The 18,700-nt window shown below is 37.1% G+C and overlaps 1 protein-coding gene across 3 annotated transcripts in view; it reads left to right on the forward strand.

Moving 5' to 3' along the window:
• The first annotated feature begins 3,853 nt into the window (after positions 1 to 3,853).
• The window catches only part of LOC102600386 (mRNA-capping enzyme-like), a 46,081-nt gene continuing 31,234 nt past the window's right edge, over positions 3,854 to 18,700 (forward strand). The window contains exons 1-2 of one of the 3 annotated variants that reach the window (XM_015312334.1): positions 3,854 to 4,116; positions 11,736 to 11,937. In XM_015312334.1, the coding sequence (XP_015167820.1) occupies positions 11,794 to 11,937 (144 nt within the window). In that variant the 5' untranslated portion in view covers positions 3,854 to 4,116; positions 11,736 to 11,793. The remainder of the gene's footprint in view (positions 4,117 to 11,735; positions 11,938 to 18,700) is intronic. The other 2 variants (XM_006355322.2, XM_006355323.2) reach the window with 2 other exon arrangements.

Here is an 18,700-nt window from a genome sequence, read left to right on the forward strand (position 1 = left end):
CTATTAATTGCAATTACCCGGTTGTTTACCTTAGCCCATAACCAATCACATCCCAAGAATATTGTCTCCATATTCGTATTTCCGTATTATTTGTGTTCTTAGTTGCTAGTTGACTACAAACCCCCCTTTTATATCTGACACTTGTGTCACCCTAAACTTGAATTGTGTTTTTCTTCGTAAATGTTTTTAGCTATGATTGACTTGAGCATATTTTTACTTGCCTATTAATTCTTATATGCGTACCACTCCCTTGGGACTCGACCCCAACTCACTTAGTTGGGTTATATTACTACATAACGATCGTTGACGCTTAGTATTGGATGAAGTGTCTTTGATAGCGTTATTCAATCAACCCCCCACGCCAGCAGTGCGCCAGGGTCGCCTTCCCCCACCATTTTCCATTGTTTGCTCCGTCTAAGTCCTTTTAAAGTGTACCTTTACTCCTTATCGATTCTAACTACTCTAAACTACATCTAAACGTCGAGAGATCATTCATAACATGAATCATAACCTTAAATTCATAATTCAAATTCAAGGTAGAGTTAAGTGTTAAGTCTTGAGAGTTCTTTCGAGTCATTTTGAGAAGTCTTTTACAATCTTTTAAAACTTGTTTTAAGACTTGAGTATTTAAGTATGAGGATGAGAAGAGTTCAGTTCATTTTTTTCAAAATTATATATGGGAACCAAGTATTCCCCTTAGTAAATGTTTTTACATTTAAGATGAGAGGAAACACCGATTTCCAAAGGAGTTCATGAGGATTTTAAGTACTATCTCTTTTCAGAGAAATCTTTTGAGTAATAATATCAAATTTGAGGATGAGGAAATGTTTTTAAACATATGCGCTAAGTTATATTTTGGGAGTAGTATTGAGCACCAATATGGGGACGAGTTCAGATAACTCAAAGTCCTCATAAACCATGTAGTCAACGTGGGTAGAAAGGGTCATACTTTTTAGATGATTCCTTATTACTTTTTAAGCATAGCTTAGTGGATACACTTAGTTGAGGATTTCTATACCCCGACAAGGTATAGGATAGTTCTGGCAGCGTTGACGAGATGTTGTATCATCACATAGCTCATAGTGATGGTTGTCAGTTAGAGAATCTCCCAAACATAGTTTATTTTGTATTTTTACATACAAACTGAGTTATATTGTATTTTCCAATACATTGAGTTGTTATCTACTATTTTAAAAGCTTTTCTTTATACCACGTTATTGTTATTGTTTTTATATTGAAATGAGTTCAGATTGAGTTGAGACGAGGTAAGTTGTTTCTTCAGTTCCAGTTCAAGCTTATGTCATGTTTTAGATTTCCCCTTGCAGGCTTGTACATTCCATGTATTGAAACCATTTGGCATGCATCTTTTATGATGCAGATAAAGGTAACCAGGATCATCAACCAGCGCTTCATTGATCCAGTTGAGTTCCAGAGTTGTTTAGTGAGCCTCCTTGCTTCCGGAGGATCCCTTATTTATCTTCGGTTATTGCAGTTTGTTAGGATGATCAGGGGTCTTCTCCTGACATCCCTCATAGTATTAGAGGTTTCATACATAGAATAGATAGTAGTTCATAAGTCTTTTCATTTTCAGTAGTTGATGTTCTAGACTTGGGTTGCCTCTTAGGCTAGTGAATGTTTTATTTCTAAAATATTGTGAGTTTATTTTTGAGACAGTTGAATAAAGTTTATCTTTTGAGTTTATCTTACGTTGAGTAAGTCTTCCACTGAGAGTTGAGCCAGTCCAAGGGTTCGCTTGGGGCCAACAATGGTTTTCGAGTGTTGACCACGTCCAGGGTGTAGGCTCAAGGTGTGACAAAACTTGGCTTAATCAAGATGGAGTATCTAACTACTACAAACATTTGCATCTTGTCTCCGAATAAGAAATCATTGCATTAGCGTCAGACGCACTAATAAATATAATATAAGTTCACTGTAATACAACTTTCCAGTGCGGAATTATATGGCGAGGAAACAAAACATGCTTCCCCATTAGTTTGAAGCCATTACAACAAATCAAATGGACCTTTAGTCTCTTATAAAACACCCTCTTGCCACAATTATCCAACTTTACCTTCAGTACTCCAACTGGAAAGCACAACTAATCCTAAAGGTCCTTTCTAATTCAAATGTCTGACGGGCAGGTGTGTGGTTATTCACTCTGAAAAAATAGATAACAAAGCATGCGAGAACAAAGACATATTGTGTTGTTGTCATGTAAAAGTCACGAGTAGAAGCTAGAGAACACAATACCAAGTATACTTTCATAGAATTTTGATAAAAACTCTCTAGCCGCTTTAACAACTTAAAAAGTGACGAATCAAGGGAATACGAAAGATGACAACAATAGAGATCCATTCCACCATTTTATAGTAGAAAAGAGTCTATTAAAATTAAGTATTTCTATGTTAAAGAGCATAAGGGTTTTTACAATTCAATGGCAAAATTCATGGTTTAGAGTTGGGCTATCTAAAGTTCTCCATCGGTCTCAATTTTGAACTCTTTTTCATCGCAGACGAGATAATTTATGAAATGCCTACCCAATAGCATAAACAACCTGCTGAGATAGTAGCCACCGAAGTACCAAATTGACAACAAAAAGAGACGAAGTGAGGGCAGACGTTTGAAGACGAAAGTGTTGTTAAAATTGGTGAAGAACGCAGCTACTAACTCCAAAAAAAAGCAGGAGGAATTGGAGAGGAAGAGGAGATAATAGAGCTGGAAATGGCAGTGTTGCACATCCAAGGAAGCGCTAAGGTTGATGCAGGGAAAGATAAACATGTGACTGGTGAAATGTCCGAAATGCCCTTTGAATTCAAAGTTATTTTCAAGGAAGCACACGCGTTGAAAAGAATATTTCTAATGAATACGTAAAAAAAACATTCTAAAATTAAGAAAGCATAACTAACTACATAAAAATGAAAAGACAGTTTTGAGATAAAATATTTCTTATCTTCATTTATTCGTTTCGTTTTACATGTTATAATTCACAACTCAAAAGTGATGGAGAAGAGAAAGACTAACTTTTGGCGTATTCATGAACAAAACATGAGTTTATATAGGCAAAATAGAGGAATACAATAAGATATTACAAATTAAAATTTAGGGGTTCTGAACATGCAAATTATGAATGTTATAATTTTTAAAAGTAGAAATTAAAGTGTTATGAATTATAATTAATTACTCCTTATAAATACATTAAATTAAAAAACATAAAATATAAATAAATATTATTAATTTATAATTAGAAGAAGGTAAATTATAATCATTGTAGTAACTTATAGACAATGAAGTAATACGATTGTTAAAAAAAATTAATCAAACATCATAAATAGGATAGATTACAGTTAATTTTTAAATTAAAAATTAAGAAAACACATAGGGAAAATAGAAAAAAAATAAAAATAACAATGATGGTGTTAAAGAGGTGCCACATGACCTGATCTACATTTTCTTTATATATATATATATATAGAGAGAGAGAGAGAGATAATTCGGATATGAAATACATTATTAATTGAAGAAATATCTATCAATTCAAGTATTAAATACATTTATATTATGAGGTAATCAATATCTATTACTATATTTGGAGATTTATATATTAAAATTTATATTAATAAACTTCTGTTGATTGATAAATTTATATAATTACTATGTAATTTCTCTCTCTCTCTCTCTCTATATATATATATAAAGTGAAAATGATAGATATTTAATAATTTTAATTGGCAATATCTACATCTTTTAAATATATATCTATATATAGGTTTTTAAAGATTATGGACATCCTAAAGTCGGTATATTAAAACCTTTTTTTTTTAAAAAAAAGTTGTCAACTTTTATTGGGTGGATAATTTTGTTATTAGTGGTAATAATTTTTCCCTTTCCCTCAAAACCCTAAGTGTTGTCTCAGGTGAAACCCGTCCCTCGAGCCTCAGTCTCACGCTGCTCGCAACTCGCACATCGCCGTCGCAGCAGCTCGCACGTCGCCGTCGCAGCAGCTCGCACGTCGCCGTCGCCGTCTCCGTCGCAGAAGCTCCGCACGTCTCAGGCCGCCGCACGTAGCATCCCCCTCACGTCGCAGTAGCGCTGCACTTCCATTCTGCAATCTCAAAGGTAATAAAAGTAGTTAACTAATTTTTTGGATCCAGAGACTTCAATTGCAATAGATAATGGCATCATTCGGTCGTATAAATCATCATTGTGAAGGGCCTGAAGGCCAATGGCATCATTCTGTCGGATCTCTTTGACTTTGTTTCGTATATCTTTGATCTCTCCAGCTACCTCCCTGACTCTACGTTGTCCCCCAGCAGCTGCATCAAGTTCTCCACAAGAAATCCCACTGCTACATTTGCCATTTTCTGATTCTTCTAACAAAGACCAGAGACTTCAATTCGCCATTTTCTGATTCTTCCAACAAAGACCAGAGACTTCAATTCCCCAATTTCTGATTCTTCCATAAAAGACCAGTAATTAGCTTAAAAAAGAAAAAAAAAAGACCCACAACAGCTTATTAAGACAGTGCAATAATTGCAAGTTGATCTTTGGAATGGTCACTTGCCTTCTGCCCGTGTCTTTTCCACGTAATTGCTAGCATAAGAGTATTGTGTTTTTGGAACATAGGAAGTCAAATATGGCATTATTGTCTTGTCTTTTATTTAGAAAGAGGTATTGTGTTTAGAAAATGTATCAAATTGAACTATGGCATTTAGCGATTTATAAGAGTATAATGTTTATGTGTTTTCTAAGTCGTTTGTGATATCTATCTGTTGTTAAAGTAGTTTTTTTTAAAGAAAAAGTTCAACAACTATAGAATGTATTAATTTAGTGTACGAGATTCTAAGTGCATGGGTACAATCTAATTAAAGTTTCCAATCTCCGACGCCGTTGAGCCAACTGCCTCTAACACTTCCATCTCCAACCCTAATTAAAAAAAGTTGAGGTATTTTTTCCTCCAAAAGTTAAATTATTGTATATATTAGTTTTTTCTTATTCAATGTACAATACTTGCATTTTGCTTAGGGTTTGTTTGAATTTTTAGAGTGTTCTTCAGTGATAATGTGTTTGTTTAGCATCAATGACAACACTAGTTATCCTATAGATGGCAAAATTGATTTTATTGCAAGTTCGATTTGTGTCCATCTAGTGTCGACACTTGGCTTTAATTTGGTGATAATGTGTTTGTTAAGCATAAGTACCAACACGAGTTGATCCTATTGATGACAAAATTGATTTTGTTGGAAGATCGATTTGTATCCATCTAGTGTTGGCACTTGGCTTTAATTTGGTGATAATGTGTTTGTTAAGCATAAGTACCAACACGAGTTGATCCTATTGATGACAAAATTGATTTTGTTGGAAGATCGATTTGTATCCATCTAGTGTTGGCACTTGGCTTTAATTTGGTGACAATGTGTTTGTTAAGCATAAATACCAATACTAGTTAATCCTATTGATAATGAAGGTGTACAGGTGTACACTTTAACAACCGTATATTAGTACGTACGACCTAAAGGAGGAGAGTGGGTGGGGGTAGAGCAAATACATACAAACAAATTAAACAACCAGTGGTACTCACTCTGCTCTGCCAAATCTGTCACCATATGCAACCATACCCCTTCCCCACCTTTTTTTATCAGATCTGTACTCATATATTTATAAATATATAACACTAGAACAACAAGAGCAATCCCTCATAGGCTAAAGTAGGAACAAGGGGTGCAAACAGTCTTTAGAAGTCTAAACTAAGAAAGACTTACGAACCACTTAGGAAGGATAAGAGCCGTAGCTACAAAGCAAAAGAAGTTGTCGGAGGCGATGTGATGATACTCACCTCAGCCTCTCTGGTGGCAAAAGTTACCAGATTCATTCAGTGACAACCTTAGGATAAGGAAGTCCTTTATTTTCATTTAAGACATAGGCGGCCACTCTCTCTCTTACTTTCTTTAATTTAGTTAGGCGTGGTAAAGGATCTAGCTTGAAAGAGACTCTTCACCTACTCAATTGGAATGACTCTTACCCTTACTTGTCTCTTTACTCAGAGAAGTCCCTCTTAGAGCTATTCCCCGACGTTGTGTCTTCTTTCTCCTTACTCTGGGAATGAAGCTGTAAGCCGAACTAATTACGGACTTGATTGCTCTATTTGATTCTGACAAAATTGATTTTCTTGCAAGATCAATTTGTGCCCATCCATTGTTGACACTTAGCTTTAAATTTAGGGATAATGTGTTTGTTAAGCATAAGTACCAACACTAGTTGATCCTATTGATGACAAAATTGATTTTCTTGCAAGATCGATTTGTGTCCGTTGACACTTGGCTTTAAATTTAGGGATAATGTGTTTATTAAGCATATGTTCCAACACTAGTTGATCCTATTGGCATTAGTTTGGAACTAGTTTAACAGTAATGTGGCTTAATTGTTGAAATACGTTCAAATGTAGTTTAATTAACCCCTAGTTTGATTTATTATTTGAAATAATGTGGTTTAGTTGGTGGATTTAGTTGTTGGAATTAGTTTAAACCTAGTTAGAGTTAATATAGTTTAGTTGTTGAAATAAGTTCAAATAATACTTAATTACCCCTAGTTTGATTTATTATTTGAAGTAATATGGTTTAGTTGGTGGATTTAGTTGTTTTTTTTATTTTATTTGAACGACCCTTGGGGGGTCAGGGGCTTAGCAACACCCCCAGGCCTTGTCATAGATAAACAAAACAAAATACAAAGAGGGGGGACATAAACCTTACCTCCGTACTTATGATGGTTCATAAGTCGACCTTCCTACTAAGGATAGTTAACTCATCCCCGTACTAGAAAGATGACACCTAGCTTCTATGTACCTAAAGAGAGGACTCCTCTCAATACAAAGATTCTAGGAAGCATAAATTAGGGAGACTCTCCCCTTACATGTAAGAAGAGAATAAGCACCTAACCTACAGACCTAAAGATCATATCACCTTCAAGGAGGCTTTTTGATCCTCTTTATTTTTCTTCTTCTGAAGTTTGCCATTTCCATAATGTCCAGCTGATGATAAGCTCTTGTTTCTTTTGGTAGCTGCTGGCTGTTAAAATATAATTGAGGGCTTGTGATTTTGTGGCTATGCTTGGATAATGAATCAGCAGTGAAATTGGCTTCTCTAAGGGTATGATTGCATCTGAAATTATCTACCTGCTTGATGAGGTCTTGGAGTTGCTGTGTCCCTGAGCTAATATTCCAGGGGGGAATGGTTTTGAGCATGATCCAGACCACCAATAGTTGGGAGTCCACTTCTAGCATGACATTTTTGAACCCTAGCTATAAAGACCAGGTCATACCAAATATGGCAGCCTCTAATTCAGCTTGGTTGTTAGTTCCTTCCCCTAATGGAGTAGCAAAGGCTAGAATCATTTCTCCATTTTGATCTCTGAGTATACCACCTGCACCTATTCTACCAGGATTACTCAATGCACTGCCATCAGTATTGAGTTTTACCCAGTGATCAGGAGGTTTTTTCCAGTACACCACAGTCACCTTGGTCTCATGGAAGCTTCTCTACTAGCTGGATCAGATCTTTCCAGTTAGAGGGATGGATTTAGTTGTTGGAATTAGTTTTAAACTAGTTAGAGTTAATGTTATTTAGTTGTTAGAATAAGTTTAAATAAAGTTTAATGAACTCCTAAGGACCTGTTTGGTAGGAGGTATTAATCAAAATAGTCCATGGATTAAAATTTAGTCCAACAAAAACATTGTTTGGTTACTCTATTTAACCTAATCCATGGATTAGTTATACCTCATACAAGGTCTTATTTTATCCCTAGAAAAGGGAGGGATAACTAATCCATGGATAAGACCCCTAAATGACTAAACTATCCCCAAATCTATTTTCTTTTTTATTTTTTTGTAATTTAATGCTCTTTTTAAAAATTTTTTATATGAGAATATTTATAAATATTCTTTTAAATTCTCCAAATTCATTCCATGTAATTTGATGATTTCACAAACTAATAATTTTTTCTCCATGTTTGATTTGTTATATTCAGGTTGATTTTTTCGGTTTTTTTAAAATGTAGTTCGTCGATTGACCACTTGAACTATTTTTTAAAAAAATAAGCTTCGTGTATTTGAACAATTTAAGTAGCCTTAAATCTATGTTAAGTTTAAGGTATATTTGAACCAACAAAAAAATAGAAATATACCGTGCTATCAAGGATCTCTATAGTGGCATATAACACCTCAAAATTACTAATATATATTTTTTTTATATATTTTAGTATTTGACTTGACAAGTTAAATGAAATATAAAATCTCATAATAACTCAAGGGTATAATAGGAAAGAAGTCTAGAGTTTTAAGCCAAACATAAAGTTGAATGGGTAACAATGAACCAAACACTTGATAAAACCTAATCCCTGCATTACTAAACCTTGCATTTGTAATCCCTGCATTACTAATCCATGCATTAGTAATCCCTGCATTATGCATCTTTGTACCAAACGACCCCTAAATGTATAGACCTAACTCCCCTGTGTTAAGGAACGACAAGGAAGGGTACCACATTACATTCGAAGTATCAACAGTATGAGGTATAATAACCAAGTTACTGAAAGGACTGTTGCATTATTGCATGGAGGGAATAACCTCATATTTACATGAATGTAATGTGGTACCCTTCCCTGCCGTTCCTGAACACAGGGGAGTTAGCTCTATACATTTAGAAGTCGTTTGGTAGTTGGTTAAAGTTATGCAGGTATTAGTAATGCATGGACTAATTATGAGGGGATCTATGTATTTATTTTATGCGTGGATTAGTTATGTGGGGTTTACTTAATCCATCTTCTTTCCTGCATAAAATAATACATAGATTTCCTGATAACTTATACATGTATTAGTTATGTGAATTTCTAAATTGCAAACTATACGTCGTATTAATTTTATTCATGAATAACATACCTCCTAAACAACTATCAAACGTGGTATTACTTTTGCAAATTTAATACCTGCATGATTCATCCCCAAACCAACTACCAAATGGCCCCTAAGGTTGTCAATTGACACTTATGTAGTATGTTTAACTAACCTAGGTTTTGAACAACTGTCTCCACGTCCTTTGTCATTGATACAGTCTGAATTTGCATGTAATCATACACTTTTTCCACATTGTTCAACTCCTTTTGCCCTCGGGTCGAAACTCCAAAGAAGCCCTCCAAAGAAGCCTTTGATCCTACAGGTTCTTTGATGCCCTGTATCACTTGCAACTTCTTTTCAAATCTTGCTTTCTGCTTGACCAATATCGAAAAAAATGATACTTGTACCCATCTCTTTCTATGGATACTTCACTTGGACAATTCCAACCATCCCCCCGATATTGATTCTCGCTCACTTGAGATGGTTCTTGAGTTCAGTTTCTTCCTTAGTAGCCACCCATCCACCACATATATTTCCAATTTCAATGAAACCTTTTGCGACCAAAGATGAAGTGGGATTTTGTATAACCTATTGTGGGGCTCCACCGGTGCAAGCTAATCTTTCTTGTCCTCCATCTACAAGCCTCCACAAAATTTGTTATGCCATACTCTTGTTTGGGAACTCAAACAACAACATATTCTCGTCCATATCATAAATGTTGTCCCCAAAGGCAGCCGTCCAAGAGATGGAAGTTATTTCTTTATATCCGACACTTGTTAAGTAAGCCCTTTTCCTTTCCTCAAGATGCCCAGGTATGTTCTCCACTTAGTGTCTATCAGTGTTGTGAAAGGTGATTGCCTTGTTGCCAATGAAGCGAGGCGAGGCGAGGTGATCCTTCATCACCTTTTAGCTTTGTGCCGAGGCGATCTTTGAAAGGCTACGCCATGGCGACAAAGACGAGAGGCGAGAAAGGCGTCACTTTTTGTATTTTCTTTATTCTTTAAAAAGGCGACCAATTTAGGGTTTAGAAAGTTAAAAGGTAATTTAAGGGTTTTCGACTAGACTCCTCGGGCGACTAGCCAGACTTTTCGGCGACTCCAAAGTCCAACCAATATGTATTTCTTCTTTCTTCTTCCTCTGCTTCTTTTTCCTTCTTCTTTTTTCAGTCTTCAGAGTCTCTTCTAACTTTGTTTTTTTTCTCACAGTTTTTACTTTTGTTATGTATTTTTCTCATTCAAGTTCTAAGTATGTACTATCTATTTTCAGTTTTTTGAATTGAAATATTTGCTAATATGTTATTGCTATTGAGATTTTGATTATTTATATATGGAATCAAGTATTTTAATTTTTGGTATTAATTGGGCCACACTTCAAAAAGGGGAGTGCCTCGCTGCTCGCCTTGTGGCGAGGCGGACCAATATGTATTTCTTCTTTCTTGTTCTTCTTTTCTTCTTTAGATTTCTTCTTCCTCTGATTCTTTTTCCTTCTTCTTTTTCAGACTTCAGAGTCACTTCTATCTTTGTTTTTTTTTTCACAGATTTTACTTTTGTTATGTATTTTTCTCATTCAAGATTCAAGTTCTAAGTATGTACTATCTATTTTCAGTTTTTGAATTGAAATATTTGCTAATATGTTATTGCTATTGAGATTTTGATTATTTATATATGCAATCAAATATTTTAAGTTTTTGGTATTAATTGGGCCGCACTTCAAAAAGGTGAGTGCCTTGCTGCTCACCTCGCCTTGTGGTGAGGCGGATCCTTGTCGCCTTTTATCGCCTTTCACTTCCAAAACAATGGTGTCTGTAGGGTTGATTCATCTGGTTCAGTTTTGCCAACAAACTTATATATTTAGGATTACAAGTTCTCATTAGGTTTTGCCAATGAACTTATATTTAGGATCATAAGTGAACAAAAATTCTTTTAGAAGTACTTCCTCAATCACTCATTTTTTTTTCTTTTGTTTGGTAGAAGACTTATCACTTAAGTGTCTTCACTTATCCTATTTTGTTCCCTTATGTTCACTTGACCCCTTTCTTTAAATGCCAAACTTTTCTTTTGTGAAACAGTCATATATTCACAGTCCCTCATTTAATTGTATCTTGTCATTCAACAAACTCTTCACTCTTTCCCTTTGATCATATGATTAATATACTTTCTAGTTCAGAGAACAAATATATTCAACTTTCTAATATTTTCCTTTTTTTTTTTTTTAACGTGTCTATGCATCAATGTCTAAAGCAAACAAAGTTAGCTTGTAATTGTGAACTCTGGATGGGAGCATAAAAGTAAACCCATAATTGTGTATAATGTACACAATATCTCAAAGGGAATTCATTTACCCTTCCCACATTTCCTCAACTTCTCAAATCACACTTACACAAACTCTGTCATGGATTGTTTCTGCTAAAGTAGAGAGTTACCCGTTATTTGCCTTGTTGCTTCATGACTATGGTCATTCATAAACAATTATTCTCTCCTTCAAAATTGATGATTTTGTGTATTGGTGACACCAAATGAAACCCAAATGATGACACTCTGGAGATCAGTATGAGTCTTTTGGGTTGATATGTTTCTTTGCTCTCTAGTATCTTGCCCTAAAAGGGTTGTATTCTATGATTTGAGTCAACTATTGTTCTGTTTCATATCATCTAGACTCCAGCATTGTTTCCTTTTGTGTTAGGTTTTGTATTTCTTTAATATCCAAATTTATGCGGTTTGTTTGGTTCATTAAGTTTTAATATTTGGATGATGCATTTAGATTTGAATAAATTCAGCCTTCTCAGTTGTCATATAAGATTATTAGCTTATTTTTGGTCTGAACAATTCTATGTCATTCTTGTTTGTTGTAGGAACAGAACTATACATTGCTTACAGGATATGCTTTGTGTTGAGACTTGAATCACCAGCATGGATCTGAATGCCTTGCCACAGCCAGAGGATGACGACGAGATTTTTGGACAAGAATTAGAAGATGAACCGCAAGAACCTATTATATTACCTAGTGACGAGCGTGCAGATTATGTCACTAGTGCTGTAGAGATTTCACGTCGCGTACGTTTCTGTTCATATTGCTCTCTATATCAACTATTGAGCTGTACTACTACTTGAACTTGCTTCTTTATTCCATATTTTTTCTTGGCTCTTTGTTTGATACATGTCTCTTTTATATTGGTTGTCTCTTTGCTGCTTGTCTTTGACAGAGTAATAACCAGTAGAAAGCTTTGCGTGCTGCCTTTATCTTTTTAAAATCAAATAAAGTAAATTTCATCAAATCAAAATCCAGAGGATGTAATTGATTACCAAAAAGTAAGAATCCTGAAAGTTGAAACCCCTACTTGCTCAAGGAATTCAGCATTGTTGTTGGTAATCTGGTTATCTCCAAGTCAGCTATCTGACTGAAACTATTTTTGGTTGCATTGCATACTTCGTACCTCCTTTTACCAATCTCGTCTCCATTAAAAGGGGGAGAAAATAAAGAAATAGAACTTGCTTCTTTGTCGCTTCTTTCTATGATAGTGGAAAAGGATAGGGGATTGCCCATAGATAGGGGTATGTTCTTGTGAATCTTATTATTGTGGCGACTTCCATTTTTTTCTTTTTTTTTGAAGAAGGTAACTTGTATTATGAACAAAAGGAATACTCAGAAAAGTATTCCAGTAATACTTACAACAAAATTACAGTTGGAGAGGTGTCCATACTAAGCTTCATAAATAATCTAAAATACTAGGAATATCCTCTTCTTCTTGAGGATATTCGTGTTTACACCAAAAAAAGAAAAGGACTAGACAGTTCATCTTCAGTTTCTGCAGAGAGCAACTCTTGTTTTCGAAACATCTCTGGTTCCTTTCCATCCATAGTCCACCAAATGCAGGCTGGGACAATCTTCCATCTCTCCCTGTGTCCCGACTGATTCCCATCTCTATTCCAGCAAGCTAGAGCCTCTTTGATGCTCCTTGGCATAGTCCAACTTATGCCTCTTAAATTGATGAAATCTGCCATAACTTCACAATCTCTCTACAATGTAGAAAGAGATGATTTATTGTCTCAGTCTCACATTCTCAAAAAGAGCACCTAGAGCAAAACTGACGACTCTTTTCATTTCTGTGGATCGAGCAGAGCAGAAGATTCACAAGCAGAATTAAAATAGATGCAAATAACTTAATATGGGTCTGTGAAGCGATGAAACAAGCATCAAGGGGAACAGGGGGTCTCTGTAGGAGATGGGGGAGGAAAGTTGAGGCATACATCTACAGAGTCGTACATAATTTCAACATGTATGGTCGTTTTGTCAGGATCGAAGCAGTGCTTGGTGACCGAAAATCTTCAGTGATTATCCCGAAAATAATCTGCAATGGTGGATGGGCTGACATAGCAGAAAAACTTCTAGGTCATCTGCGTAGCACTTCAAAGCCTCCTAGGGTTCCACTGGCAAGAACATTCAGGGAGGCGGCTTCTCCTTCTGATTGGCCAGTTCATACCAAAAACGCAGCCACTGAAGTTCAAAACTCCATCAAAATCAGTCACGCAGCAAAATTGGATAGTTCCAAATTCCTCTCACAATGCTTAATTGGAATATTCAACGATCCTTTCCACTCAAGTCCCAACACCGACGTCATTTAGAAGTGGTTCTTAAACAGGTGGAAAATTGCGGCGTGTCTGAAAATCACTCCTCTCTCACACAATCAGTTTCTATTCGAAATACCTTCACGACAGGAGGCAGCGCGGATTATGGCAGGAGAATGGTTTTGGAATGGTAGAAAATTGACTCTCAAGTGGTGGTCGCCGGAGGCCGGAACTGAAATTGATGCACCAATCTCAAAATTTCAATGGGTTAAGCCTTGGGCATTCCGTTACATGCTTGGTCAGAAAGCACTTTCAAGGTTATTGGTAATATGTGTGGGGGGTTTTGTGGATACAGATGAAGATACAAAAAGGAGGAATCATCTATATTGGGCTCGAATCTGTGTCAAGAAGTCGGGGACAGTCCTTCCAAACAAGATTAAACTGGAAGTAGGAGATCGGAACTTTGAAATCACGATTTTAATTGACACCCATGCAAAATTTTAAGTGGTCGGAAATAGCAAGAGTAGTGCCGAAGATAGCAACGCGACAAAAGATGGCAAAAGGGAAGCATCGAGTCTCGCACCGCTAAAGATTACTGACAGGCAGGTGGGTCAGCACGTGATTTTCCCAGAAAATTCAAAATTCTGGGATGGAGTGGGACCCTCCACATATAAAGGTAAAATTGCAAAGGCCAACAATGTTAATGGGCCGCTGGATTATCATAAACACGGTCCAAAAAGAAGAAAACATACTAAAACATATTGGAAAGCAAAAGGGCCGGCCCAAAATAAATATGTTGGCATTGCATCTAGCAGCCTCATCGTATCTAACACTTTTGACCCTTTAGCAAATGCCACAGAAAAATTTCAAGTCTCAACCAGGAAACTGAAATTAGCGAAGCATTGGAAGGGTACACGTCAGAACAGCTCGATGCAGATGATGAGAGTGAAAAGATCCGAATCCCTAGGGCACCACGAATTTCTCCTCAGAATAATCAATTAATCTTGGCAAGCGCATCAGATTCACACTACTCTTCCCAGAATTTCTGTGACTCTTCATCTCTATCCTCCAGCAATGAAGGCAATCTCACCCCTACAGTCATTGAAACTTCCAAATGGACCAAGCTTGTGATGGTGAAAGCTTGCAAGGCCTTCGGGGTAAATGTTGCTGGATTTGAACACGAACTCCTAGATATGGTGCTTAGAATGGAACAACGGAGACAACTGCAGTTACAACAAAAACAGGCAATTCAGGGGCAGGACAACCCAAAAAGGAAGAAGAAGGGAGAGAATGAACTAAAGATGCTTCTTTGTGACCTGATACAACATAATGGCGACAAGAGGGTTAGGGGTAGGAAATACAAAGCCTTCTCTGGATGAAAGTAAAAATTTTGAGTTGGAATGTCAGGGGGCTCAACGACATCAATAAAAGGAGCACAATAAAGTCCTTAATCAGAAAGTGGAATCCTGATGTAATATGTTTGCAGGAAACCAAACTAGAGGAATGGTTGAGCTTGATCACTGGGCAGTTATGGGGAAATAGATGGGCCAGCTGGGCAGAATTAAAAGCAAATGGTACAAGGGGAGGCATCATCATTCTATGGGACAAGAGGAACTGGGTAAATATTAGCACACATCAGGGGATCTATACAGCTTCATGTATGCTGGAAAGTGTGCAGGAAAATTTCCGATAGTGTTTCACTGGAGTTTATGGGCCTCATACAAACATTGAAAGAGAAGATCTTTGGTATGAGCTTGCAGCAATAAGAGGACTATGGGATGACAGTTGGGTCATAGGAGGCGACTTCAACGTGTGTCGTTTTGAAAGTGAGAGATACAATTGCATAAGAAGGTCCAAGGCTATGATTAGCTTCAATGACACCATCTCGGACCTTGGCCTCATGGATTTGCCTTTGCAGGGGGCACTCTATACCTGGACTAGAGGAGACGATCCAATTCAAGCATCAAGAATTGATCGGTTCCTGATATCCCCAGAATGGAATGACTGTTTTAACTCAATCAATCAATTAGCACTCCCTAGTGTTGTCTCCGATCACAGGCCTATACTCTTGAAATGTGGGGATTGGGAGTCTAATCCATCTTACTTCAAGTTTGAAAATATGTGGCTAGAGGATGAAGGCTTCTTGGAGAAGGTCAAAATATGGTGGCAAAGTTACTCTGTTAATGGGACACCAGATTTTATTTTATACCAGAAGCTCAGATACTTGAAGAAAGATATCTCAAATTGGAATAGAGAGGTCTTTGGTAAAATTGACACTAATAGAAACAGGGCACTGGAGGAATTAGTTGTTATTGAACATGCTTCAGAGAATAGAGCACAAACTCCAGAAGAGAAATCCAAAGTTCTATGTCTCAAGTTGGGATTGCAAAAGCTAGCAAAAATTGAAGAGGTATCTTGGAGGCAAAAATCAAGATGCTTGTGGCTCTCGATGCAGATGATGAGAGTGAAAAGATCCGAATCCCTAGGGCACCACAAAATTCTCCTCAGAATAATCAATTAATCTTGGCAAGCGCATCAGATTCACACTACTCTTCCCAGAATTTCTGTGACTCTTCATCTCTATCCTGCAGAGATGAAGGCAATCTCACCCCTACAGTCATTGAAACTTCCAAATGGACCAAGCTTGTTATGGTGAAAGCTTGCAAGGCCTTCGGGGTAAATGTTGCTGGATTTGAACACAAACTCCTAGATATGGTGCTTAGAATGGAACAACGGAGACAACTGCAGTTACAACAAAAACAGGCAATTCAGGGGCAGGACAACCCAAAAAGGAAGAAGAAGGGAGAGAATGAACTAAAGATGCTTCTTTGTGACCTGATACAACATAATGGCGACAAGAGGGTTAGGGGTAGGAAATACAAAGCCTTCTCTGGATGAAAGTAAAAATTTTGAGTTGGAATGTCAGGGGGCTCAACGACATCAATAAAAGGAGCACAATAAAGTCCTTGATCAGAAAGTGGAATCCTGATGTAATATGTTTGCAAGAAATTTTGAGTTTTTACCAGCAACTATACACTGAAAATGAACCTTGGAGGCCCACTGTTAGCTTTGAAAATATGGCATCCATATCCGTGGATGAAAGAGATTGGCTGGAAAGAAATTTTGAAGAGGAGGAAATTCATGCTACCATCAAGGCTTGTGCACCTGACAAGGCTCCAGGTCCTGACAGATTCACAATGGCCTTTTTTCAGAAGGCATGGGAGGTCATTAAATATGAAGTAATCGGGGCCCTAAACCACTTTCACCATAACTATCTTATGGTCAAGTCCTATAATGCTTCCTTTATTGCCCTCATTCCTAAAAAGAAAGGGTCAATAGAATTAAAAGATTACAGACCCATCAGTCTTATTGGGAGTGTGTACAAGTTAACAACAAAGATTCTTGCGGAGAGACTTAAATCTGTAATTGGGAAGTTGGTATCAGGCTACCAAAATGCATTTGTTAAGGGTAGACAAATCTCAGATGCTGTATTGATAGCAAATGAGTTGCTGGATTGGAAGCAGAAATCAGGAGACGCAGGGTGGTTGTTTAAACTTGACATAGAGAAAGCTTTTGACAAGCTTAATTGGGCCTATCTGTTCACAATCTTGAGGAGGATGGGATTCGGGAATAGGTGGATTAGGTGGATCAAATACAGTTTGACAACGGTAAAATACTCTGTGCTCATTAACAGCGGCATGTAGGTTTTTTCTCTCCTCAAAAAGGGCTAAGGCAGGGAGATCCCCTCTCTCCCTTTCTTTTCATCCTTGCTATGGAAGGCCTTAGTAAAATGTTCCAAAAAGCATGACAACTACAATGGATTGAAGCCTTCAAAGTAGGCAGTCCCACGGGAAACAATGTCACAGTTTCACATCTGCTTTATGCGGATGATACTCTACTATTTTGTGGGGAAGATAGATCACAAGTTATTAAGCTAAACTTGATTTTGCACTTCTTTGAAGCTGTCTCTGGACTACACACAGATATGTCAAAAAGCACGATCTATCCAGTAAATTTCAAGGCTAACGAGATATGGTCGGGAATAATTGAGAAGTTTGAAAAAAGACATGAACATGGCAAATGCAGTATCTTTCTTTTGGAGGAAGAGTTACATTGATTAATAGTGTAATGAACAACATCCCTACATATCATATGTCCCTCTTTCCTATTCCAGCAAAAGTTCTCGAAAAGCTTGATAGAATGAGAAGGAATTTTCTATGGGAAGGCAACAGCAAGGATCATAAGTTTCACTTGGTTAAATGGGCTTGGGTATCAAAGATCTTGCAGCTCACAATAAAAGCATGATGATGAAATGGTTATGGAGGTACGGAACTGAAGACATTGGATTGTGGAAAGAGGTGATCAAAGCTAAACATGGTGAGCTTACTCACTGGTCCACAAATGTCTCAGCAGATGCATATGGAGTTGGTCTATGGAAAAGCATCAGTAAACTTTGGTCAGATTTTGCGGGGATTGGGACCTAAGGTTCAGGAGAAACCTAAATGACTGGGAACTTAATGACATATTTGCCCTCTTTGCCAAATTGCAGCCTTGCTCCTTTTCACCCCAAGAGCCTGATAGATTGAAATGGGGTAACTCAAGAAAAGGTCACTACACAGTCAAGGAAGGGTATCACAGCTTATGCTCAAGGAACTCAATGATTGACAAATGGTCATGGAAGACAAAATTACCTACCAAAGTGATCTGTTTCTGTTGGACTGCACTGCATAACTCATGCCTCACACAGGATAATCTCTCCAAAAGGAAACTCCAGCTTGCTAACCGATGCTATTTCTGCCACAAGCACACAGAAAATGTCAACCACTTGCTACTGCACTGCCCAGCTGCCTCAGACCTCTGGAATATGTTTTGTTGCTTTTTTGGTCTTTCGTGGGTCATGCCTTTCTCTGTTAGGGATGCTCTTGAAAGTTGGAGTTCACGGGATGTTGAGAAAGCCATCAAGAGTATGTCGATGATGATCCCTGGTGTTATCTTTTGGTGTTTATGGACAGAGAGGAACAAAAGATGTTTTGATGGAATTTCAACTTCTAGAAATCTTTTGCGAGGCAGATGTCTAGTTAGCCTTTTTAGTTGGTCCAAACTGACCCCTGTAAATAATTTAGAACTCTTCTTGGATTTTGTTAGCGCTATAGCTTAGAAAGAGGCTACAAATCCTTTTTTTTTTGTGAGCTTTAACTGATCTATCCTTGTAAAGCTTGCATCTACTTGATGCCTTGAAATGAATCTACTT

The sequence above is a fragment of the Solanum tuberosum genome, unplaced genomic scaffold (assembly GCF_000226075.1).
Source record: "Solanum tuberosum cultivar DM 1-3 516 R44 unplaced genomic scaffold, SolTub_3.0 scf00196, whole genome shotgun sequence".
Taxonomy (NCBI): Eukaryota; Viridiplantae; Streptophyta; class Magnoliopsida; order Solanales; family Solanaceae; genus Solanum; species Solanum tuberosum.